Here is a 26,216-nt window from a genome sequence, read left to right as displayed (position 1 = left end):
ACTAGCTGTTTGGGGTTTTAGGCTGGGTGTCTGTACAGCACTTCGAGATATTAGCTGATGTACGAAGGGCTATATAAAATAAAATTGAAAATTGAATAGAGAGTCTATTGTAACAATTTCCTTTTTTTTTCTATTAAAGCCTTTATTACAGCAAAGACTAAAAACAGTCACATTTTTTCAGAACGCAATTTCCGCAATGGGGGAGTTTAGGCCTATTTATTGGAGTAGCCTATATAAGTGTTGAAATGTAGGCCTAAGGCCTCAGTAAGTTACAGTATTAAGACTAAACAGGATGTGCTCTTAGGCCTACAGCTCGATGGTGGTTATACAAGGCTGCTATACTAATAAGCCTGCTAATGATAATGACATGACATTATTATTATAATAATGCTGATCATAATAATAGTAATAATAACAACAACAAGGAGATCAAGGAAAAAGGAGGGTTATTTTTTTAAAATTATTATAAATATAATTTTGGGGACAATTTGGAACAGAGTAAACAACATTAAATAAATGATAAATAATGCCAGAGAGGCTGGTCTAATGAAAAAAGGTGTAAAACCTTTATTACAGCATAGCAAAGATTAAAAACAGACGAATTTGTGGAATTGTTTATCCGACATGTGGTTTGCGTAAGGCTTATTGCTCACAGAATCAGTAGGCTATTAAACAAACAATCAAACAGACAACAGAAGCAGGATCTGTGTTATTTCTGTAGATATATATGGAAGATTTACAAAGCCAGGCACATTTAACAGTTAGGCTGTTGATTATAGACCTAATTAAGTTGGGGTTTCCTCTCTCCTCACTTTTCTTAGACAAGTAAGGCTGTTTTCTCATCTCCTAACTCTGCTGCTGCCTCGGCCGCATTGTTCTCAACGCCAATATGCTGGTTAACTTTGCTATTATGCACATAGCAACATGGTCTAGGAAAAAATGCAAATTCAACAGCACACTGATGTGTTTCAGAACCTGATGTGTTTCAGGACAGTAACCACTATCCAACGTGGGAGAAAGAGCATTTGTTATAAAATAATATCATTTTGATTTGTGTTGCACCATGGTTCTTACATAATATAACCATACACAATTTCAGTAGCACATCTCTTAAGCTGATGGACTGTGCCATCCCCACGGCCTCCACAATGGATCAGTCCACTCAGACAGGCGCCAATCAGACAGGTGTCTTGTACGCCATGATATTTTTGAGAAAGACTGGAGGACAGGACCCGTACCTACTGTAATCTACTGTAGTAGGAGAAAGACTGGAGGACAGGACCCCTACCTGCTGTAATCTACTGTAGTAGGAGAAAGACTGGAGTACAGTACCCCTACCTGCTGTAATCTACTGTAGTAGGAGAAAGACTGGAGTACAGTACCCCTACCTGCTGTAATCTACTGTAGTAGGAGAAAGACTGGAGAACAGGACCCCTACCTGCTGTAATCTACTGTAGTAGGAGAAAGCTTGGAGTACAGTACCCCTACCTGCTGTAATCTACTGTAGTATGAGAAAGACTGGAGGACAGGACCCCTACCTGCTGTAATCTACTGTAGTAGGAGAAAGACTGGAGGACAGGACCCGTACCTACTGTAATCTACTGTAGTAGGAGAAAGACTGGAGGACAGGACCCCTACCTGCTGTAATCTAGTAGGAGAAAGACTGGAGGACAGGACCCCTACCTGCTGTAATCTACTGTAGTAGGAGAAAGACTAGAGGACAGGACCCCTACCTGCTGTAATCTACAGTAGTAGGAGAAAGACTGGAGGACAGGACCCGTACCTGCTGTAATCTACTGTAGTAGGAGAAAGACTGGAGGACAGGACCCCTACCTGCTGTAATCTACTGTAGTAGGAGAATAGGAGAAAGACTGGAGGACAGGACCCGTACCTGCTGTAATCTACTGTAGTAGGAGAAAGACTGGAGGACAGGACCCCTACCTGCTGTAATCTACTGTAGTAGGAGAAAGACTGGAGGACAGGACCCCTACCTGCTGTAATCTACTGTAGTAGGAGAAAGACTGGAGGACAGGACCCCTACAGCTGTAATCTAGTAGGAGAAAGACTGGAGGACAGGACCCCTACAGCTGTAATCTAGTAGGAGAAAGACTGGAGGACAGGACCCCTACCTGCTGTAATCTAGTAGGAGAAAGACTGGAGAACAGGACCCCTACCTGCTGTAATCTAGTAGGAGAAAGACTGGAGGACAGGACCCCTACCTGTTGTAATCTATACAGCAAACACTTTGACAAGATGAAAAGAAAAATGGAGAGAGAGCGAGAGCGAGAGAAGGGGGGCGGAGAAGGAGGGGGCACAGATCAATCACTTGTTCCATGCTCTGACACTTCAGACATTCCCCCGCGACCTCTCTCTAGCTTGGAACACCTAGAGGGCTACAGTTTGAAGAGAGGTGTGCTGCTCTGGTGCAGGGAACCACAGTGACCATGTAATCATGTTAGCGCTGTATGGAGTGATTCCAAGCCATGGTGTTATATAAGAAAATCACGAAGCCATGACTTTATAACATGATAAGTGCATGACAGGATCAAAACAACCATATACACATGTAGGATCTTAATTTGAGCCAGTTTGCTACAGCAGGAACATAATCCTGCAGCAACAGGAAATGTGAATTATGTGGATTATAATTAATGGAATTTTTGAAGGGGTTGATACATTTTTCATAAAGGAAAATCAAGTATGACATTTCAAAGGGGAAATTACAAACTTCAGAAGTATTTTTAAAAACACACTACACATTTTACATTTCCTGGAAAGTTCTCCTGCAACATGGTGATCAAATTAAGATCATACATCTGTGGTCTTCTATAGTCCCATTTTAATGCTGTGATAATGCAGTATTGAATAAGGTGTGTGTAGACGATTCTGTACATTTGTTCTACCTTGAATAACAATGACATGCTATGTTGAAATATACACTGAGTATACCAAACATTAGGAACACCTTCCTAATATTGAGTTGCACCCCTCCCACCCCCCACCAGGCACCTACTACCATGCCCCGTTTAAAGACACTTAAATATTTTCTTGCCCATTCACTGCCTGAATTGCACAAATAGACAATCCATGTCTCAATTGTCTCAAAGCTTAACAATTTAACCTGCCTCCTCCCCTTCATCAACACTGATTGAAGTGGATTTAACAAGTGACATCAACAAGGGATCATAGCTTTCACCTGGATTCACCTGGTCAGTCTATGTTATGGAAAGAGCAGGTGTTAAGGATTGGACCCTTTTTTCAAATTTCGCCTAAAATGACATACCCAAATCTAACTCCCTGTAGCTCATGACCTGAAGCAAGCACAGTTGACGTCGGAAGGTTACATAAACCTTAGCCAAATACATTTAAACTCAGTTTTTCACAATTCCTGACATTTAATCCTAGTAAAAATTCCCTGTCTTAGGTCAGTTAGGATCACCACTATATTTTAAGTATTTGAAATGTCAGAATAATAGTAGAGGGAATTATTTATTTCCGCTTTTATTTCTTTCATCACATTCCCAGTGGGTCAGAAGTTTACATACACTCAATTAGTATTTGGTAGCATTGTCTTTAAATTGTTTAACTTGGGTTAAACGTTTCGGGTAGCCTTCCACAAGCTCCTGACAGAGCTGGTGTAACTGAGTCAGGATTGTAGGCCTCCTTGCTCGCACACACTTTTTCAGTTCTGCCCACAAATTTTCTATAGGATTGAGGTCAGGGCTTTGTGATGGCCACTCCAATACTTTGACTTTGTTGTCCTTAAGCCATTTTGCCACAACTTTGGAAGTATGCTTGGTGTCATTGTCCATTTGGAAGACCCATTTGCGACCAAGCTTTAACTTCCTGACTGATGTCTCGAGATGTTGCTTCAATATATCCACATAATTTTCCTTCCTCATGAAGCCATCTATTTTGTGAAGTGCACCAGTCCCTCCTGCAGCAAAGCACCCCCACAACATGATGCTTCCACCCCCGTGCTTCACGGTTGGGATAATGTTCTTCAGCTTGCAAGCCTCCCCCTTTTTCCTCCAAACATAACGATGGTCATTATGGTCAAACAGTTCTATTTTTGTTTCATCACACCAGAGGACATTTCTCCAAAACGTAAGATCTTTGTCCCCATGTGCAGTTGCAAACCATAGTCTGGATTTTTTATGGCGGTTTTGGAGCAGTGGCTTCTTCCTTGCTGAGCGGCCTTTCAGGTTACGTCGATATAGGACTCGTTTAACTGTGGATATAGATAATGTTGTACCTGTTTCCTCCAGCATCTTCACAAGGTCCTTTGCTGTTGTTCTGGGATTGATTTGCACTTTTCACACCAAAGTGCGTTCATCTCTAGGAGACAGAACGCGTCTCCTTCCTGAGCGGTATGATGGCTGCGTGATCCCATGGTGTTTATACTTGCGTACTATTGTTTGTACAGATGAACGTGGTACCTTCAGGCGATTGGAAATTGCTCCCAAGGTTGAACCAGACTTGAGGAGGTCTACGATTATTTTTCTGAGGTCTTGGCTGATTTCTTTTGATTTTCCCATGATGTCAAGCAAAGAGGCACTGAGTTTGAAGGTAGGCCTTGAAATACATTCACAGGTACACCTCCAATTGACTCAAATGGTGTCAATTAGCCTATCAGAACATCTAAAGCCATGACATCATTTTCTGGAATTTTCCAAGCTGTTTAAAGGCACAGTCAACTTAGTGTATGTAAACTTCTGACCCACTGGAATTGTGATAAAATTTATTATAAGTGAAATAATCTGTCTGTAAACAATTGTTGGAAAAATTACTTGCGTCATGCACAAAGTAGATGTCCTAACCGACTTGCCAAAACTATAGTTTGTTAACAAGAAATTTGTGGAGTGGTTGAAAAACAAGTTTTAATGACTCTAGTCTAAGTGTATGTAAACTTCCGACTTCAAATGTATATGCATATTCTTGATACCATTTGAAAGGAAACACTTTGAAGTTTGTGGAACTGTGAAATGAATGAAGGAGAATATAATTAGATCTGGTAAAAGATAATACAAAGAAAAAAACATGTTTTTTTTGTTTTTTTGTACCATCATCTTTGAAATGCAAGAGAAAGGCCATAATGTATTATTCCAGCCCAGGCGCAATTTAGATTTTTTTCCCACTAGATGGCAGCGTATATTTGTATTTGCAAAGTTTTAGACGGATCCAATGAACCATTGCATTCTGTTAAAAATGTGCCTAATTGGTTTATTAATAACTTTTCAAGTTCATAACTGTGCACTCTCCTCAAACAATAGCAAGGTAGCTACTGTAAATTGGTCATTGCAGTTCGATTAACAAGAATTTAAGCTTTCTGCCAATATCAGATATGTCTATGTCCTGGGAAATGGTCTTGTTACTTACAACCTCATGCTAATCACATTAGCCTACGTTAGCTCAACCGTACCGAGGGGGACCCACCAATCCTGTAAAGGTTAATGTTTTGTATAGTGTTTGTTGTCTTATTTTCATGAATTACTTTTCAGTGAAACCAAGTTTCTACTTCTAACTTTTCCCATTTTTAAACCTGACTATTAACAGCTGGGGGTAATAGGCTAGCCCTGGTAGACAGCTAGCAACGGACCACAGAAAGATGAAGGCTCTGTGTTGGACTGTTTTTTAAATGTATTTTTAATCTTCTGGAGTGAGTGGGAAAATATAATAATATTGGTAAAACAGCTGTTGGCCATTACTGTATAACACCAGGCTCTGAATAAAGGAGAAACAACCTGGGGTGAAGTATAGGTTAAGAGACCAAGCTACGCTTTAAACCACCACAGTCAGAACCATAAATCCACTTCACAGGTTTCTGACAGAAAATAACAACTGAGAATGCAGTGGCAAGGTACACACGATCCCTGCCCAAGGTCAAACGAGGAAACTGAAAACGGACCGATGGCGGAGAATATTTCCTCACTGCATGGTTGATGCCCTGACCTGATGCCAGTCCAGCTGACAGAGGGAACTCGAGAGTGAATGCGTTATTCAAGGTTGTGGATGAGAATGCAACAGCACAAAAGATTCCAAGAGATCTGGAGACATGGCAGGTTTACAAAACATTCAATTAACAACAGAAATAATTAGAGAATTCATAGAGGTTTCAAAAAAACTCACTAAAATCATTTATGTTCTTTCAGGGGCCCGTTCACCCTCATAAAAAATAAACAGCACTTTATCAACACGTATTTGACTTAGGCCATGATTCAATCAGATCGCCCCTTTTCAGCTATGCACCTTTTAAAGGCAAAGATCTAGGCCTTAAGTGCAAAGGAATGGATATTTGTGGCCAGTCCTACCTCACAGTACTCAGTGATAATGCAGAAGGAGTCTCTATGCAGAAAGCTGCTGTAGAAAGTGATGATGGCTGGGTGGTGGAGCTGGGACAGGAGCTGAGCCTCCTGGGATGCCTGGACCGTCTCGTTAGGACGCAGGTCCCCCAGAGGGATCTCCTTCAGCACCTTACTAGGGATCAAAGGTCAGAGGGCAGAGGAGAGAGAAAGGTCATAGTAAGGGGTTTTTCCAAAATGGGCAACACATGTACGTAGTAGCAAGTTCTTTTTATTTTTTATTTAACCAAGCAAGTCAGTTAAGAACAAATTCTTATTTAAAATGACAGACTAGGAACAGTGGGTTAAAAACTTCTTATGGCTGAAGGGGCAGTATTGAGTAGCTTGGATGAAAGGTGCCCATTTCAAACGGCCTGCTCCTCAGTCATAGTTCCTAATATTTGCATATTATTATTAGTATTGGATAGAAAACACTCTAACGTTTCTAAAACTGTTTGAATTATGTCTGTGAGATTAACAGAACTCACATTGGCAGGCAAAATCCTGAGTTGAAATCAAAACAGGAAGTCAGAAATCTGAGCTTGTCTGTATTCACCAGAGTCCCTTAAATCCAATTGAGTTATGAATGATGTTGCACTGCCTAGGGGTTCCACTAGATGTCAACCATCAATAGAAATTCCAACGAGACTTCTATGATGTTGTGGGAGAGAATGAGAGCAGAATCAGTCAGGTGTCCATCAAGCAGCCATTTCCTGAACATGCTTTTTCTTCATGCAAGACACTGACGTTCCATTGCTCACGCAGACAAGAACGAATACTCCGGTTGGAACTTTATTGAAGCTATATGTTAAAAACATCCTAATGATTGATTCAGTACTTAGTTTGAAATGTTTCTTTGACCGGTAATATCACATTTTGAAGTTTTTGTCCGATATAACACTGACCAGAATTAGCGTTTGGATATGTAAACCAGACGCGCTAACAAAAGAAGGTATTTGGACATAAATAACGGATTTCTTCGAACAAAACAAACATTTATTGTGGACCTGGGATTCCTGGTGTGCTTTCTGATCTAGATCATCAAAGGTAATGGAATATTTATCATGTATTTTATTGTTTATAGTGACGCCATCTTTGCAGTTGTGGTATGCTACTTTTGAGCGCCGTCTCAGATTATATAATAATTTTTCCGTAAAGTTTTTTTTAAATCTGACAGCGGTTGCATTAAGGAGAGGTATATCTATAATTCAATGTGTATAACTTGTATTATCATCTCTATTTATGATGAGTATCTATGTTGAAACGATGGGCTATGCAAAGTCACTTGATGTTTTTGCATTTAGTGAATCTTGTAGCCTCAATGTAAACTCAGATTTTTTGATATAAATATGAATTTAATCAAACAAAACATGCATGTATTGTGTAACATGAAGTCCTATGAGTGTCATCTGATAAATAATCGAAGGTTAGTGATTCATTTTATCTCTATTCTGGTTTTTGTGAAGCTATCTTTAGCTGGGAAAAATGGCTGGGATTATTTTGGTTTTGTGGTGACCTAACATAATCGTTTGTAGTGCTTTCGCTGAAAAGCCTATTTGAAATCGGACACTTTGGTGGGATTAACAACAAGATTACCTTTAAAATGATATAAGACACATGAATGTCTGAGGAATTTTAATTATGAGATTTCTGGTTTTTGAATTTGGCGCCCTGCACTTGGACTGGCTGTTGTCATATCGGTCCCGTTACCGGGACTGCAGCCATAAGAAGTTTTAACTGCCTTGTGCAGGGGCAGAACGACAGGTTATTATCTTGTCAGCTCGGGAATCTAGCAACCTTTCGGTTACTGGCCCAACGCTCTAACCACTAGGCTACCTGCCGCCCATATATCCATATAGCGTATTAGGGAGTGCAAATGTGAAAAGCTGGCAATAGACGTAAGTTGACCACCGTACCCCAATTATCATTCTGGACAGGGACAGGGAACGTCATTCAGACAGATCGTTTAAAATGTATGTTTTCTCCAGTCCCCTGTCTGGTCCTGGGTACACACACACATGTACGCATGCACGTAAGAACACGCACGCACGCACACAGAGGCTGTCATTAGCCTGCTACTAATTGTGTAGGCCCTGAGATGTAATTACCAACAGGACAGGATGTCTGGGTCTTTGGTCAGCACAGAGGGACAGGACAGGATGTCTGGGTCTTTGGTCAGTACAGAGGGACAGGACAGGATGTCTGGGTCTTTGGTCATTACAGAGGGACAGGACAGGATGTCTGAGTCTTTGGTCATTACAGAGGGACAGGACAGGATGTCTGGGTCTTTGGTCATTACAGAGGGACAGGACAGGATGTCTGGGTCTTTGGTCAGTACAGAGGGACAGGACAGGATGTCTGGGTCTTTGGTCATTACAGAGGGACAGGACAGGATGTCTGGGTCTTTGGTCAGTACAGAGGGACAGGACAGGATGTCTGGGTCTTTGGTCATTACAGAGGGACAGGACAGGATGTCTGGGTCTTTGGTCAGTACAGAGGGACAGGACAGGATGTCTGGGTCTTTGGTCATTACAGAGGGACAGGACAGGATGTCTGGGTCTTTGGTCAGTACAGAGGGACAGGACAGGATGTCTGGGTCTTTGGTCAGTACAGAGGGACAGGACAGGATGTCTGGGTCTTTGGTCATTACAGAGGGACAGGACAGGATGTCTGGGTCTTTGGTCAGTACAGAGGGACAGGACAGGATGTCTGGGTCTTTGGTCATTACAGAGGGACAGGACAGGATGTCTGGGTCTTTGGTCAGTACAGAGGGACAGGACAGGATGTCTGGGTCTTTGGTCATTACAGAGGGACAGGACAGGATGTCTGGGTCTTTGGTCAGTACAGAGGGACAGGACAGGATGTCTGGGTCTTTGGTCAGTACAGAGGGACAGGACAGGATGTCTGGGTCTTTGGTCATTACAGAGGGACAGGACAGGATGTCTGGGTCTTTGGTCATTACAGAGGGACAGGACAGGATGTCTGGGTTTTTGGTCAGTACAGAGGTACAGGACAGGATGTCTGGGTCTTTGATCAGTACAGAGGGACAGGACAGGATGTCTGGGTCTTTGGTCAGTACAGAGGGACAGGACAGTAATCTGGAGTTGTGTTGAGTTGTGTTTGAAGGACAGGACAGTAATCTGGAGTTGTGTTGAGTTGTGTTTGAAGGACAGGACAGTAATCTGGAGTTGTGTTGAGTTGTGTTTGAAGGACAGGACAGTAATCTGGAGTTGTGTTGAGTTGTGTTTGAAGGACAGGACAGTAATCTGGAGTTGTGTTGAGTTGTGTTTGAAGGACAGGACAGTAATCTGGAGTTGTGTTGAGTTGTGTTTGAAGGACAGGACAGTAATCTGGAGTTGTGTTGAGTTGTGTTTGAAGGACAGGGGAGGGACCCTGTGGGAAGGACTCAGCACAAGGAAAGGATGCCATTGTTGTTATTCTCCTAACTGGACACATTAGCCTGTTGTCCAAGATTGTCCTTCAAGTGGAAAAACATCCACCTCACAGTGGTGGGTCCATGTAATCTTGCTGCAGGAATTAACAAATGTAAAACAAGTTCCATGTACTTCTCATCAAACCCCCCAAAAAGGAACAACAAAAATATATATTTTCTCAAACATTGAAAGTGTGGTAAATAAAACCTGCACTGTGGGAAAAAATGCCATCATCCCCTCATAGAGACATTTGCATCAAGTGTCTTTGGACATTTCAAAAACGACTCTTATTAACTTAACCTAGTCTTGCCGGTCATATGACCTAAAGAAAAGAAATACAGTTTTGTAGCAGATGAACATTGCGGGTCCTTTTCACATTGCGGGTTTGCTTGAATCCCAGCATAGGTCTGTACTCAAATCCAGGGGGATACATGGTAATGAGCCTGAGACTCGGAGAGCAGCTGTTTTTTCAAGTGTTCTCCTCCTCTCCTCCTCTCTACCTCTCCTCCTCTCCACCGCTCCTCCTCTCTACCTCTCATCCTCTCTACCTCTCCTCCCCCTCTACCTCTCCTCCTCTCTACCTCTCCTCCCCCTCTACCTTTCCTCCCCCTCTTCCTCTCCTCCTCTCTTCCTCTCCTACTCTCTACCTCTCCTCCTCTCTACCGCTCATCCTCTCTACCTCTCCTCCTCTCTACCTCTCCTCCACCTCTACCTTTCCTCCCCCTCTACCTCTCCTCCTCTCTACCTCTCCTCCTCTCTACCTCTCCTCCTCTCTTCCTCTCCTCCTCTCTACCTCTCCTCCTCTCTACCTCTCCTCCTCTCTACCTCTCCTCCTCTCCTCCTCTCTACCGCTCATCCTCTCTACCTCTCCTCCCCCTCTTCCTTTCCTCCCCCTCTACCTCTCCTCCTCTCTACCTCTCCTCCTCTCTTCCTCTCCTCCTCTCTACCTCTCCTCCTCTCTACCGCTCATCCTCTCTACCTCTCATCCTCTCTTCCTCTCCTCCTCTCTACCTCTCCTCCTCTCTACCTCTCCTCCTCTCTACCTCTCCTCCTCTCCTCCTCTCTACCGCTCATCCTCTCTACCTCTCATCCTCTCTACCTCTTTTTCTCTCCTCCTCTCTACCTCTCCTCCTCTCTACCTCTCCTCCTCTCTACCGCTCATCCTCTCTACCTCTCCTCCCCCTCTTCCTTTCCTCCCCCTCTACCTCTCCTCCTCTCTTCCTCTCCTCCTCTCTACCGCTCATCCTCTCTACCTCTCCTCCACCTCTACCTTTCCTCCCCCTCTACCTCTCCTCCTCTCTACCTCTCTTCCTCTCCTCCTCTCTACCTCTCATCCTCTCTACCTCTCCTCCTCTCCTCCTCTCTACCGCTCATCCTCTCTACCTCTCCTCCCCCTCTTCCTTTCCTCCCCCTCTTCCTTTCCTCCCCTCTACCTCTCCTCCTCTCTACCTCTCCTCCTCTCTACCTCTCCTCCTCTCTACCTCTCCTCCTCTCTACCTCTCCTCCTCTCTTCCTCTCCTCCTCTCTACCTCTCCTCCTCTCTACCTCTCCTCCTCTCTACCTCTCCTCCTCTCCTCCTCTCTACCGCTCATCCTCTCTACCTCTCCTCCCCCTCTTCCTTTCCTCCCCCTCTACCTCTCCTCCTCTCTACCTCTCCTCCTCTCTTCCTCTCCTCCTCTCTACCTCTCCTCCTCTCTACCGCTCATCCTCTCTACCTCTCATCCTCTCTTCCTCTCCTCCTCTCTACCTCTCCTCCTCTCTACCTCTCCTCCTCTCTACCTCTCCTCCTCTCCTCCTCTCTACCGCTCATCCTCTCTACCTCTCATCCTCTCTACCTCTTTTTCTCTCCTCCTCTCTACCTCTCCTCCTCTCTACCTCTCCTCCTCTCTACCGCTCATCCTCTATACCTTTCCTCCCCCTCTTCCTTTCCTCCCCCTCTACCTCTCCTCCTCTCTTCCTCTCCTCCTCTCTACCGCTCATCCTCTCTACCTCTCCTCCACCTCTACCTTTCCTCCCCCTCTACCTCTCCTCCTCTCTACCTCTCTTCCTCTCCTCCTCTCTACCTCTCATCCTCTCTACCTCTCCTCCTCTCCTCCTCTCTACCGCTCATCCTCTCTACCTCTCCTCCCCCTCTTCCTTTCCTCCCCCTCTTCCTTTCCTCCCCTCTACCTCTCCTCCTCTCTACCTCTCCTCCTCTCTACCTCTCCTCCTCTCTACCTCTCCTCCCCCTCTACCTCTCTTCCTCTCCTCCTCTCTACCTCTCCTCCTCTCCTCCTCTCTACCTCTCCTCCTCTCTTCCTCTCCTCGTCTCTAACTCTCCTCCTCTCTACCGCTCATCCTCTCTACCTCTCCTCCCCCTCTTCCTTTCCTCCCCCTCTACCTCTCCTCCTCTCTACCTCTCCTCCTCTCCTCCTCTCTACCTCTCCTCCTCTCCTCCTCTCTACCTCTCCTCCTCTCTCCTCTCCTCCTCTCTACCTCTCCTCCTCTCTACCTCTCCTCCTCTCTACCGCTCATCCTCTCTAACTCTCATCCTCTCTTCCTCTCATCCTCTCTACCTCTCCTCCTCTCTTCCTCTCCTCCTCTCTACCTCTCCTCCTCTCTACCTCTCCTCCTCTCTACCTCTCCTCCTCTCTACCTCTCCTCCTCTCTACCTCTCCTCCTCTCCTCCTCTCTACCGCTCATACTCTCTACCTCTCCTCCCCCTCTTCCTTTCCTCCCCCTCTACCTCTCCTCCTCTCTACCTCTCCTCCTCTCTACCTCTCCTCCTCTCTACCTCTCCTCCTCTCTACCTCTCCTCCACCTCTACCTTTCCTCCCCCTCTACCTCTCCTCCTCTCTTCCTCTCCTCCTCTCTACCTCTCCTCCTCTCTACCTCTCCTCCTCTCTTCCTCTCCTCCTCTCTACCTCTCCTCCTCTCCTCCTCTCTACCGCTCATCCTCTCTACCTCTCCTCCCCCTCTACCTCTCCTCCTCTCTACCTCTCCTCCTCTCTACCTCTCTACCTCTCCTCCTCTCCTCCTCTCTACCGCTCATCCTCTCTACCGCTCATCCTCTCTACCTCTCATCCTCTCTACCCTTCATCCTCTCTACCCTTCATCCTCTCTACCTATCCTCCTCTCCACCGCTCCTCCTCTCTACCTCTCATCCTCTCTACCTCTCCTCCCCCTCTACCTCTCCTCCACCTCTACCTTTCCTCCCCCTCTACCTTTCCTGCCCCTCTTCCTCTCCTCCTCTCTTCCTCTCCTACTCTCTACCTCTCCTCCTCTCTACCGCTCCTCCCCCTCTACCTCTCCTCCTCTCTTCCTCTCCTACTCTCCTCCTCTCTACCTCTCCTCCTCTCTACCGCTCATCCTCTCTACCCTCTCCTCCACCTCTCCTCCACCTCTACCTTTCCTCCCCCTCTACCTCTCCTCCTCTCTACCTCTCCTCCTCTCCTCCTCTCTACCGCTCATCCTCTCTACCTCTCCTCCCCCTCTTCCTTTCCTCCCCCTCTACCTCTCCTCCTCTCTACCTCTCCTCCTCTCTACCTCTCCTCCTCTCTACCTTTCCTCCCCCTCTACCTTTCCTCCCCCTCTACCTCTCCTCCTCTCTTCCTCTCCTCCTCTCTACCTCTCCTCCTCTCCTCCTCTCCTCCTCTCTACCTCTCCTCCTCTCTACCTCTCCTCCTCTCTACCTCTCCTCCTCTCTTCCTCTCCTCGTCTCTAACTCTCCTCCTCTCTACCTCTCCTCCCCCTCTTCCTTTCCTCCCCCTCTACCTCTCCTCCTCTCTACCTCTCCTCCTCTCCTCCTCTCCTCCTCTCCTCCTCTCTACCGCTCATCCTCTCTACCTCTCATCCTCTCTTCCTCTCCTCCTCTCTACCTCTCCTCCTCTACCTCTCCTCCTCTCTACCTCTCCTCCTCTCTACCTCTCCTCCTCTCTCCTCTCCTCCTCTCTACCTCTCCTCCTCTCCTCCTCTCTACCTCTCCTCCTCTCCTCCTCTCTACCGCTCATACTCTCTACCTCTCCTCCCCCTCTTCCTTTCCTCCCCCTCTACCTCTCCTCCTCTCTACCTCTCCTCCTCTCTACCTCTCCTCCTCTCTACCTCTCCTCCACCTCTACCTTTCCTCCCCCTCTACCTCTCCTCCTCTCTTCCTCTCCTCCTCTCTACCTCTCCTCCTCTCCTCCTCTCTACCTCTCCTCCTCTCTACCTCTCCTCCTCTCTTCCTCTCCTCCTCTCTACCTCTCCTCCTCTCCTCCTCTCTACCGCTCATCCTCTCTACCGCTCATCCTCTCTACCGCTCCTCCCCCTCTTCCTTTCCTCCCCCTCTACCTCTCCTCCTCTCTACCGCTCCTCCTCTCTACCTCTCCTCCTCTCTACCTCTCCTCCTCTCTACCTCTCCTCCTCTCTACCTCTCCTCCTCTCTTCCTCTCCTCCTCTCTTCCTCTCCTCCTCTCTACCGCTCATCCTCTCTACCTCTCCTCCCCCTCTTCCTTTCCTCCCCCTCTACCTCTCCTCCTCTCTTCTCTCTTCCTCTCTTCCTCTCTTCCTCTCCTCCTCTCTACCTCTCTACCTCTCCTCCTCTCCTCCTCTCTACCGCTCATCCTCTCCACCTCTCATCCTCTCTTCCTCTCTTCCTCTCTACCTCTCCTCCTCTCTACCTCTCCTCCTCTCTACCTCTCTACCTCTCCTCCTCTCTACCTCTCCTCCTCTCTACCTCTCCTCCTCTCCTCCTCTCTACCGCTCATCCTCTCTACCTCTCATCCTCTCTTCCTCTCATCCTCTCTACCTCTCCTCCTCTCTACCTCTCCTCCTCTCCACCGCTCCTCCTCTCTACCTCTCATCCTCTCTACCTCTCCTCCCCCTCTACCTCTCCTCCCCCTCTACCTTTCCTCCCCCTCTACCTTTCCTGCCCCTCTTCCTCTCCTCCTCTCTTCCTCTCCTACTCTCTACCTCTCCTCCTCTCTACCGCTCCTCCCCCTCTACCTCTCCTCCTCTCTTCCTCTCCTACTCTCCTCCTCTCTACCTCTCCTCCTCTCTACCGCTCATCCTCTCTACCTCTCCTCCTCTCTACCTTTCCTCCCCCTCTACCTCTCCTCCTCTCTACCTCTCCTCCTCTCCTCCTCTCTACCGCTCATCCTCTCTACCTCTCCTCCCCCTCTTCCTTTCCTCCCCCTCTACCTCTCCTCCTCTCCTCCTCTCTACCGCTCATCCTCTCTACCTTTCCTCCCCCTCTACCTCTCCTCCTCTCTTCCTCTCCTCCTCTCTTCCTCTCCTCCTCTCTACCTCTCCTCCTCTCTACCTCTCCTCCACCTCTACCTTTCCTCCCCCTCTACCTCTCCTCCTCTCTTCCTATCCTCCTCTCTACCTCTCCTCCTCTCTTCCTCTCCTCCTCTCTACCTCTCCTCCTCTCTACCGCTTATCCTCTCTACCTCTCCTCCCCCTCTTCCTTTCCTCCCCCTCTACCTCTCCTCCTCTCTACCTCTCTTCCTCTCCTCCTCTCTACCTCTCTACCTCTCCTCCTCTCCTCCTCTCTACCGCTCATCCCCTCTACCTCTCCTCCTCTCTTCCTCTCCTACTCTCCTCCTCTCTACCTCTCCTCCTCTCTACCGCTCATCCTCTCTACCTCTCCTCCTCTCTACCTCTCCTCCACCTCTACCTTTCCTCCCCCTCTACCTCTCCTCCTCTCTACCTCTCCTCCTCTCCTCCTCTCTACCGCTCATCCTCTCTACCTCTCCTCCCCCTCTTCCTTTCCTCCCCCTCTACCTCTCCTCCTCTCCTCCTCTCTACCGCTCATCCTCTCTACCTTTCCTCCCCCTCTACCTCTCCTCCTCTCTTCCTCTCCTCCTCTCTTCCTCTCCTCCTCTCTACCTCTCCTCCTCTCTACCTCTCCTCCACCTCTACCTTTCCTCCACCTCTACCTTTCCTCCCCCTCTACCTCTCCTCCTCTCTACCTCTCCTCCTCTCTTCCTCTCCTCCTCTCTACCTCTCCTCCTCTCTACCTCTCCTCCTCTCTACCGCTCATCCTCTCTACCTCTCCTCCCCCTCTTCCTTTCCTCCCCCTCTACCTCTCCTCCTCTCTACCTCTCTTCCTCTCCTCCTCTCTACCTCTCTACCTCTCCTCCTCTCCTCCTCTCTACCGCTCATCCTCTCTACCTCTCATCCTCTCTTCCTCTCTTCCTCTCTACCTCTCCTCCTCTCTTCCTCTCCTCCTCTCTACCTCTCCTCCTCTCTACCGCTCATCCTCTCTACCTCTCCTCCCCCTCTTCCTTTCCTCCCCCTCTACCTCTCCTCCTCTCTTCCTCTCCTCCTCTCTACCTCTCTACCTCTCCTCCTCTCCTCCTCTCTACCGCTCATACTCTCTACCTCTCCTCCTCTCTACCGCTCCTCCTCTCTACCTCTTCTCCTCTCCTCCTTCTCTCCTTCCATACCTTTAAGGAGCTCATCAGGAACCACCCAGAGAAAGGACTGATCTGTCGCAGCACAAAGAGCCTCTGGCTAAATTGGTTCTCAGGTCATTGATGTGAAGTCTACGTTCTCATTTAGTCTCTCTCTATTCAGCTTCCTACTTCACTTTCTCTCACCTTCTGCAAAGGTTAGGCAGCGGAAACGCAATGTCCTAAATTACATTCTGCTATGCTGCTCTGAGACTGAGAGCTCCTTAGGCTTCTGACATGATTAACCAAAACACATGGCCCTAACTATGACACATGTTGGGTTGGGTTGGCATCCAGGGTTAGTGTGGTTGGTGATATGTGTTACATCTGGTGTTGCGTCTTCTCAGCTCTCTTCACAGGTTCCCGGTGGCAACTGGCAAGACATTTAAGACCTAACTTCCACTTTCTTCCTTCCTGCCGGAAAACATATTTTACACCCTCTTCTGTTGGCTCTCTGCAATGGGTCATGGTCAAGCTTGGCTGTGTCTGATAGTCAGTCAGATTATTTGTCTTCCTGGAATGAAATGATTGTCTGCAGATTGAGAGCGTTCTTTGACTTCTTGTTAATGTCAGCGTAGGTATGGGCTTACTGTTGTTCTGAGCTACCCAGTGATCCCAGGTTGAAGTAACTTCCGGGTCACTACCACATCAGTGGGCAGGGCTGGGAGGTCATCCAGGAGACAGTGGAGGGATGGGATCATTCATGACAAAGCTGTGGTTTGATGTACTACATGGCCAACACTGTCTAAGACTGCTGTTTGTGGAGATGTCCAACACTGTCTAAGACTGCTGTTGGTGGAGATTTCCAACACTGTCTAAGACTGCTGTTGGTGGAGATTTCCAACACTGTCTAAGACTGCTGTTGGTGGAGATTTCCAACACTGTCTAAGACTGCTGTTTGTGGAGATTTCCAACACTGTCTAAGACTGCTGTTTGTGGAGATTTCCAACACTGTCTAAGACTGCTGTTTGTGGAGATGTCCAACACTGTCTAAGACTGCTGTTTGTGGAGATTTCCAACACTGTCTAAGACTGCTGTTTGTGGAGATTTCCAACACTGTCTAAGACCGCTGTTTGTGGAGATGTCCAACACTGTCTAAGACTGCTGTTTGTGGAGATGTCCAACACTGTCTAAGACTGCTGTTTGTGGAGATGTCCAACACTGTCTAAGACTGCTGTTGGTGGAGATGTCCAACACTGTCTAAGACTGCTGTTTGTGGAGATTTCCAACACTGTCTAAGACCGCTGTTTGTGGAGATTTCCAACACTGTCTAAGACTGCTGTTTGTGGAGATGTCCAACACTGTCTAAGACTGCTGTTTGTGGAGATGTCCAACACTGTCTAAGACTGCTGTTTGTGGAGATTTCCAACACTGTCTAAGACCGCTGTTTGTGGAGATTTCCAACACTGTCTAAGACTGCTGTTTGTGGAGATGTCCAACACTGTCTAAGACTGCTGTTTGTGGAGATGTCCAACACTGTCTAAGACTGCTGTTTGTGGAGATTTCCAACACTGTCTAAGACCGCTGTTTGTGGAGATTTCCAACACTGTCTAAGACTGCTGTTTGTGGAGATGTCCAACACTGTCTAAGACTGCTGTTTGTGGAGATGTCCAACACTGTCTAAGACTGCTGTTTGTGGAGATTTCCAACACTGTCTAAGACCGCTGTTTGTGGAGATTTCCAACACTGTCTAAGACTGCTGTTGGTGGAGATTTCCAACACTGTTAAGACTGCTGTTTGTGGAGATTTCCAACACTGTTAAGACTGCTGTTTGTGGAGATTTCCAACACGGTCTAAGACTGCTGTTGGTGGAGATGTCCAACACTGTCTAAGACTGCTGTTGGTGGAGATTTCCAACACTGTCTAAGACTGCTGTTGGTGGAGATGTCCAACACTGTCTAAGACTGCTGTTTGTGGATATTTCCAACACTGTCTAAGACTGCTGGTTGCGGAGATGTTGGTGGAACATTGTGATAAATGGGTCATTCAAAATCACCCTCCATATACTGTGCTTCATTAGATATCATGCCATCACCTTTCCCATGTTCTCATACATACAGTATGTACAGTATGATACGATAAATGGTTTGCAGTTTAGTGGCCTTGTCCTTGGTGGTAGAGATTGACGTAGAGCAGGGTTTCTTAAACTATGGGCCTGGGCCCAAAGTGGGTCACGAGTTATCAGAATGTGTCTATAATCACACACTATTTCATCTTAATTTGGGTCGTTGGAGGACGATTTGGGTCACGGGAGAACGGTCCATTTCTTATTTGGATCTTGAGCTGAAAAAGTTTAAGAACCCCTGACGTAGAGGACCAGAGAATGGCACCGAAGGGCTCACATCTGTTGGTGTGACATGGAGCCTCTAGAATAGGCTCCTTCTAGCCAGAGGCAGGCTGGCAGGGGCACCGTTCAAGGGCACATTGGTTATGTAACAAACAAACAGCCGACTTTACCATGCCTTTGCACATCTACACATTTAGCATATTATGTCACAGAAGGTAATTGAGCAGAAATATAAATACGATTGGCGAATTAAAAATAACTGAGAGTATGGATTTAGTATATAAAAATGTGTCTTTGTGACTCAGTGCTTCGTGTTTTGCTTTTTGTTTTATGCAATTGTTCTGTCTCCCTCATAATATCACATTGCAGCGGAGGGCATTCAGAATTCAGATAAAGTCCTCCATTCAATCTCATAGGACAGAGGTTATCGCCATGCGGCGTTTACATCACATCAATCATTGAGCCGGTCCTGCAGGGAATAACTTAGAACGTAGCGTGTCCAGAGGGAGGGAGGGAGGGACATGCAGTCAGATGAGATACCCAATCTGGCTTAAAGAGGTTGGGAGGTTTCCTAAATCTGACAGAGGTATGGGGTCTGGAGACTGAGAGGTGTGTGTGTGTGTGTGTGTGTGTGTGTGTGTGTGTGTGTGTGTGTGTGTGTGTGTGTGTGTGTGTGTGTGTGTGTGTGTGTGTGTGTGTGTGTGTGTGTGTGTGTGTGTGTGTGTGTATATACAGTTTATATAATGATGTGTGTGTTATGATGTGAGTGTGTGTGTAATGATCTGTATGTATATATACAGTATATATAATGATCTGTATGTGTATATACTGTATATACTGTATATATAATGATGTGTGTAATTACCTGTATGTGTATATACAGTATATATAATGATCTGTATGTGTATATACAGTATATATAATGATCTGCATGTGTATATACAGTATATATAATGATGTGTGTGTAATTATCTGTATGTGTATATACAGTATATATAATGATCTGTATGTGTATATACAGTATATATAATGATCTGTATGTGTATATACAGTATATATAATGATCTGCATGTGTATACACAGTATATATAATGATCTGTATGTGTATATACTGTATATACTGTATATATAATGATGTGTGTAATTACCTGTATGTGTATATACAGTATATATAATGATCTGTATGTGTATATACAGTATATATAATGATCTGCATGTGTATATACAGTATATATAATGATATGTATGTGTATATACAGTATATATAATGATGTGTGTGTAATTATCTGTATGTGTATATACAGTATATATAATGATCTGTATGTGTATACACAGTATATATAATGATATGTATGTGTATATACAGTATATATAATGATGTGTGTGTAATTATCTGTATGTGTATATACAGTATATATAATGATCTGTATGTGTATACAGATATAAAACAATAATATGGTGTAATAAATAGTAACTTGCAAGCTGGTAACTATAAGTCCATGAAATAGGTTATACAAGAACTGGTGAACAGGTGTCAACTATTGGCATGGAAGCCCCTCCAGTAGGCCTTGCATAGCAATAGGCCAGGCAAGACCTGCTCCATGTAAAGAACACCTGCATCACCCCTCTGTATCCATGTACAGTAAAGGTCTGAGACCTGACAATCTCTGATCCACTGGCCACACCACCACAAATCCACCTGGAAGCAGTCAGTCAGTCAGTCAGTCAGTCAGTCAGTCAGTCAGTCAGTCAGTCCCTAATATGCAACCAGGGCTTCTAATTCAATTTCATTTGTTGAGCCTTTAAACATGTTCTATCCGCATCAGTACCGTCCGTATATTGCTCTTTTCCAAGTGAAAGACCTCGCATTGCAGGGAAATGAGTGGCGGGGATATTGCTAAATGGATGTGTGGTGGCGGGCAAGGCTAGGGAGAGTGTGAGAGGCGAGAGGCATTGGTGCTGCCAACCACATCTATCCACAGCCCAGAAGGAAATATTACCAAGCTGTTTGTCCTCACCTCCGTAATTCTTCCCAAAAGGTACAGAAACACTGATTGAGCTAGCGGATACACACAACTCAGCAACGTCAGCTGGTCGGCATTTAATTAGTGTGCTTGCTTCAGCAAGAAGTCTCCTGCTATTGGCTGATACTTATTTACACATTGGAGAAGGACTCCAAAAGCCTGCTGGTAGGTGCTGGTAATGAATTAGATATGTGTGCATGATACAATAATTACTCGGGACTGATTGCACATCAGCTGCGACTTTGTAATTAGCATAGAAAGCACACAATAAACCATCTAGACAAGACCAGCATTGTTAGTAATGACTGAGTTTACAAACACTCAATACACATGTTTTGGATGGGGAACATTTACAGTAACTGTTGACAACTAAGCTAACCGAAGGAGCAATTCTTATTTTCCCAGAATGCTGCACACACTAAGTGAATGGGTGGGGGGAACTAAATAAATAAATAAAGGGGGAAACTATTTCTGCCTATCTGTTATTGAAACAGGCAGAAGAACACATCGCTCCTCATTCAGAGTTAATCATTTTGACGTTGGAATTAAAGGATAAGGAGGGGATTGTTAATAAAGGGGAAGAAGACAAGGCCATTTGTCTTGGGCTGATGTGAAACAGCTGTATCCCTGAGGCAGCTCTCTCTGTTGTAGCCTGAAGTCTGCTCTTTTTAAAGTCCACTTTCTTCTTGTTCAAAGCCATCTACTGTATGTGATTACACAGTGGAGTAGAGGTCAGATTGATGGACTTGTTGACCAGAATAAGTCAATAAGGTCACGTTGCACACTGTATGTGTATGACTCATGTACACTTAGAAAAAAAGGTGCCATCTAGAGCCAAAAAGGGTTCTTCGGCTGTTTCCACAGTAGAACCCTTTGAAGAACACATTTTGGTTCCAGGTAGAACCCCTTTGGTTCCAAGTAGAACCCATTTGGTTCCAGGTAGAACCATTTTTGGTTCCATGTAGAACCCTTTCCACAGAGGGTTCTACATTGAACCCAAATGAGTTCTACCTGGAACCAAGAAGGGTTCTACCTGGAACCAAAAATGGTTACCTAATCTACTGTGCTCAACAAAACATCAATTTAAAAATACTTTCTTGCTATGTGCATAGCTACCTGCTTGAGTGCCAAGAAGGGTAGCAAAACCCAGAAGTCATGAGTGACTGGCTTCAGCAAGTGCAGGAGGAATTCTGGCTGGACATAATAAATTCATTCAGAACCCCCCCCCCACACACACACACACACACACACACACACACACACGAGTCATCATTGCATGTGATAGACAGTAGCCTGACTGACACTGGTCTCACGTGACGAGGACAGGATAGCTATCAGTCATCTCTCAGTGTGGATGTGGCAGTCTGATGGACAGTTCAGGTAACAGAATCAATCCCCCAGGGCACACATGTCAAACTCATTCCACGGAGGGCTGAGCGTCTGCAGGGTTTCGCTCCTCCCTTGTACTTGATTGATGAATTCAGGTCACGAATTAGTAAGGAACTCCTCTCACCTGGTTGTCTAGGCCTTAATTGAAAAGAGAAAACAAAAACCCACAGACACTAGGCCATCTAGGCCAGCAGACACCCCTGTCCCAGGGGAACAAACATCAGACATTCAGAAAGTCCTCTTGCTCAAAGCAGGTGTGATCCATGAGCAGAGTGAGAACATTGATCATCATAGCAGATGACGATTTGATATGTATTTTTACTGCAGAGGGGCTGGTGACGCCTGATGTCTTCAGTAAGGGAAAGGGTGTGGCTTCCAACACCAACCCACAATCTGCAGTCATATGATCTGAGAACAATGTGAGAAATGAATGTGTATACTGTATGTGAATGCACTGCTTTAAATGCATCCGTGGCACATATATCTATATATCCCAAACATAGCTTGAATACAGCTAACTGACAATCAGTTGTTGGAGGGCGCATTAGACTGCTGTATAGCGAAGTCGTAATGAGTCAGAATAGAAATACCACAGCATCTGGTAGCTGGAGCCATATGCTACAATGGGCAGAACAAAGCCAATTCAGGCAGTGACTCAGAAGTTCAAACTGAATATGAATATGTTCAGCACACACTCACACACACACACTCACACTCACACACACACACACACACACACTCACACTCACACTCACACTCACAGGAAGGGAGGAACTGTGTCAAGCAGATGCTCTATGATCGGTCTATTAACTATACAGCTTTGTTATCCTAAATACAGCACCTTGGCTAGCACTCTTTATACATCTGGCTATAAAAGAGTTATGCTATTGTAATGATTCCCCCAAAAAGATTCAGGGATTTCATTTCAGATGTTTAGTGGATTTCATCTGGACTACAAAAACCATTTAGAGAACTCTCCCTCCCTCCCTGGTAGTAGCTAACTTGCTAATGTGTGCTGTGTGTGAGGTGAGCTGTCCTCCCTGTGAATGGCGGTGGTTTTGAGTGGCAGTGCTGTGCCAGTGTGTGGTGGGTCAGGGGGTTAGTGGGCACCGCTGGGCTGTGGTAACAAGTTGAAAGCCTTGCCCTGAGCCTGGAGCGTGGGTGTAATGACCCGTGGCATGACGTCTCTTGCCTCTGGGTGCCATAACTAATTGGTGCTGCATTCTCTGAAATGTCTCCCTCTCTCAACTCACTATCTCCCTCCATTTCTTTATTTCTTTACTGTGTGTGTGTGTGTGTGTGTGTGTGTGTGTGTGTGTGTGTGTGTGTGTGTGTGTGTGTGTGTGTGTGTGTGTGTGTGTGTGTGTGTGTGTGTGTGTGTGTGTGTGTGTGTGTGTGTGTGTGTGTGTGTGTGTGGCAGCGAGACAGAGAATGAAAGTGAGGACTTTTTCCAATTCATATCTGCTATCTGCAACGATTGGATTGTGGCCCATGATTAAAGATGGGCTACTGTCACGCTCTCCTTAATGACTGAGACTCTATGAATGCAGCACACTACATGATATGCCAGAGGAGTCTCAGAGCCTACTGTCTGGCACAGGGCAGGGGCTTGATACTTGCCCAGGGGCCAAGCGTACCTGCTGTGGCATCTGTGTGCTCAAAGAGACACGGGACTCTGGGCCCGGCTCGTTGGACTGTGCCAGCAGGCATCATGCGTCAGCGTTGGTTAGGCAAGACCCAGTTTCATCGTGTATGTCCTTTGTAGTGAGACCATTGTGTGCCTTCAGTGCCCATTTAGGCTTAGGCTTATCGATAAATGTGTATTTGTAGACATAGTAGATGAACTCCTGCTGCTGTTTTGATTTGGGCGGCGAGCCAGGAGTTTGTTATGTCAAGGTCAGGAGGTAAACGTGACAGGCACACACACACACCGACACACACACACTGACACACACACACACACACACATACACACAGACCCATACACCCCCCCCCCCTCACACACACACACACACACACACACACACACACACACACACACACACACACACACACACACACACACACACACACACACACACACACACACACACACACACACACACACTCCTCCCTCTATCCCTCCTGGGAAATCTATTCTCACTGCTACATGTATGTACAGACTTGTGTGGGAAAAGCAGTCCATCAAAGTCTATTGGATGAATAGACATACGCTGATGTTGTAACTCTACAGTATATGTTCCAGACAGTGGATGAATATAGTCATTATAGTGGATTCAATTCAACTCAGTCCAGAGTGCCAACTCTCTTCATGTTGAGTCTCAAGTTTGTCCAGATAATGCCTTGGGTTCTGCAATGTAGTTCCGTGTAATGCAGTTACAATTTATAAGTCTGTCATGTCTACGTAATTGTTTTTAAATGTATGTAAATTGTAAAGTATTTTTGTCCGTAATGTCTTTTCATTGTGTCAGACCCCAGGAAGACTAGTTGTCGCCATTGGTGTCAGCTAATGGGGATCCTAATAAAATCTAAAATGTGTTTGATTAGCACAGAGCCAGCTGCTCAGAGCAAACATTCTCTCCCCCATACATGGGGATATGATGAGGGAGAGAGAGAGAAGAGAGAAGAGAGAGGGGAAGAGAGAGAAGAGAGAGGGGAAGAGAAGAGGGGAAGAGAGAGAAGAGAGAGAGAAGAGAAGTGGGGAAGAGAGAGGGGAAGAGAAGAGGGGAAGAGAAGAGGGGAAGAGAAGAGGGGAAGAGAGAAGAGAGAGGGGAAGAGAGAGGGGAAGAGAAGAGATGTGAGGTGCTCTCAAGCATCTGTATACCCAGGCTAATGCTGCCACCAAGAGGATGAACACAGAACTGCTGTTTTAATTGAGCACCAACGGTAGAGGAACCACCCCTACACCCCTAGTCATTGGTCTCGACCCCCAACACGCTTATCTAAAATGATTGGAGAGGTGTACGGAATATGAAAGATTTTACCCATTTCTAATAGAGGGCATGGTGGGCACTGTGCAGTTGACATGTGAAGAGCAGCGCAGGACAACAGCAGGAGGCATACTCACAGTTTCTCCCCATCCCTTGCTCTAGTGTCTTGTACGAGGTAAACAGTGCCAAAACTCCCTCTGCCCAATCTCTGTAGGATGCTGTATCTTTTGGCAATCAGGTTACTGGGGCCAGGAGTTATAGGAGTGGAGGGGGAGTGGACATGGCAGGATGAATGTGCTTCCAGCTCCTCAAACTTGGGCATCTTGTTGCGGGATTCTTACAGGAGAATTAACTGCAAAATTCAGCAAAACACAAACATGTTGCTTTTCCTTATTTTATGCACGTTTGCGCAATTCAGATGAAAATAAATAAATACATATTTAATACAGGGGAGACAGAGTCAGATAGCAGCACATCGCGTCAGATAGCAGCACATCGCACTTGTTACAGTGTAGGATTACTGAAAGCAGAATCCTGGCTAGCTTATTCTATTTCACTATTGCCACTTTGTCAAACAAACTCACCTGTTTGCAGTCAGGTGTTGGCTATTTCCACCAGTTTAAAACATCCATAGCCTACTGTATTAACTTCCGTGTTTACTCTTGTTCCTATGGTAATAGGAAACTTCTTGTCTCCCTTTCATTATACCCTTTTATTTCACCTGGTGTCAGTGAAGAGCCTTCTGATGTGAAGGCCTGTTTGGGATAGGGAGTTTTAGTCTCAATTCTCATGACAATGCATTTGACCAGAAGAATATAGTCAATGACTTTTTCCACATTTTGTTATGTTACAGCCTTATTCTAAAATGTATTTTTATAAAAAATCCCCCTCAATCTACACACAATACTCCATAATGACAAAGCAAAAACAAGCTTAGAATTGTTAGCAAATTGATTACAAATAAAAAACGTAAATATCACATTTACATAAGTATTCAGACCCTTTTCTCAGTACTTTGTTGAAGCACCTTTGGCAGCGATTACAGCCTACAAGCTTGGCACACCTGTATTTGGGGAGTTTCTCCCATTCTTCTCTGCAAATCCTCTAAAGCTCTGCCAGGTTGGATGGGGAGCGTCGCTGCACAACTATTTTCAGGTCTCTCCTTTATTTAACCAGGTAGGCTAGTTGAGAACTTTAGTTGAGAACAAGTTCTCATTTGCAACTGCGACCTGGCCAAGATAAAGCATAGCAATTCGACACATACAACAACACAGAGTTACACATGGAATAAACAAAACATACAGTGAATAATTCAGTAGACAAAAAGAAAACAAAAAGTCTATATACAGTGAGTGCAAATGAGGTAAGATAAGGGAGATAAGGCAATAAATAGGCCAT

General features: G+C 45.8%; 1 protein-coding gene across 1 annotated transcript in view; it reads right to left on the bottom strand.

Annotated features, from left to right (window-relative positions):
- The window catches only part of nek11 (NIMA-related kinase 11), a 77,118-nt gene extending 51,626 nt beyond the window's left edge, over nucleotides 1-25,492 (bottom strand). Inside the window, exons 1-3 of the mRNA XM_071396301.1 lie at nucleotides 25,403-25,492; nucleotides 24,956-25,170; nucleotides 6,312-6,477 (exon numbers count right to left, since the gene is read on the bottom strand). Coding sequence (XP_071252402.1) covers nucleotides 6,312-6,477; nucleotides 24,956-25,140 — 351 coding nt within the window. The 5' untranslated portion in view covers nucleotides 25,141-25,170; nucleotides 25,403-25,492. The remainder of the gene's footprint in view (nucleotides 1-6,311; nucleotides 6,478-24,955; nucleotides 25,171-25,402) is intronic.
- Between the last annotated feature and the right edge of the window lie 724 nt (nucleotides 25,493-26,216).

The sequence above is a fragment of the Salvelinus alpinus genome, chromosome 4, assembly GCF_045679555.1.
Source record: "Salvelinus alpinus chromosome 4, SLU_Salpinus.1, whole genome shotgun sequence".
Classification (NCBI taxonomy): domain Eukaryota; kingdom Metazoa; phylum Chordata; class Actinopteri; order Salmoniformes; family Salmonidae; genus Salvelinus; species Salvelinus alpinus.
This window is presented reverse-complemented; position numbering and strand designations above follow the sequence as displayed.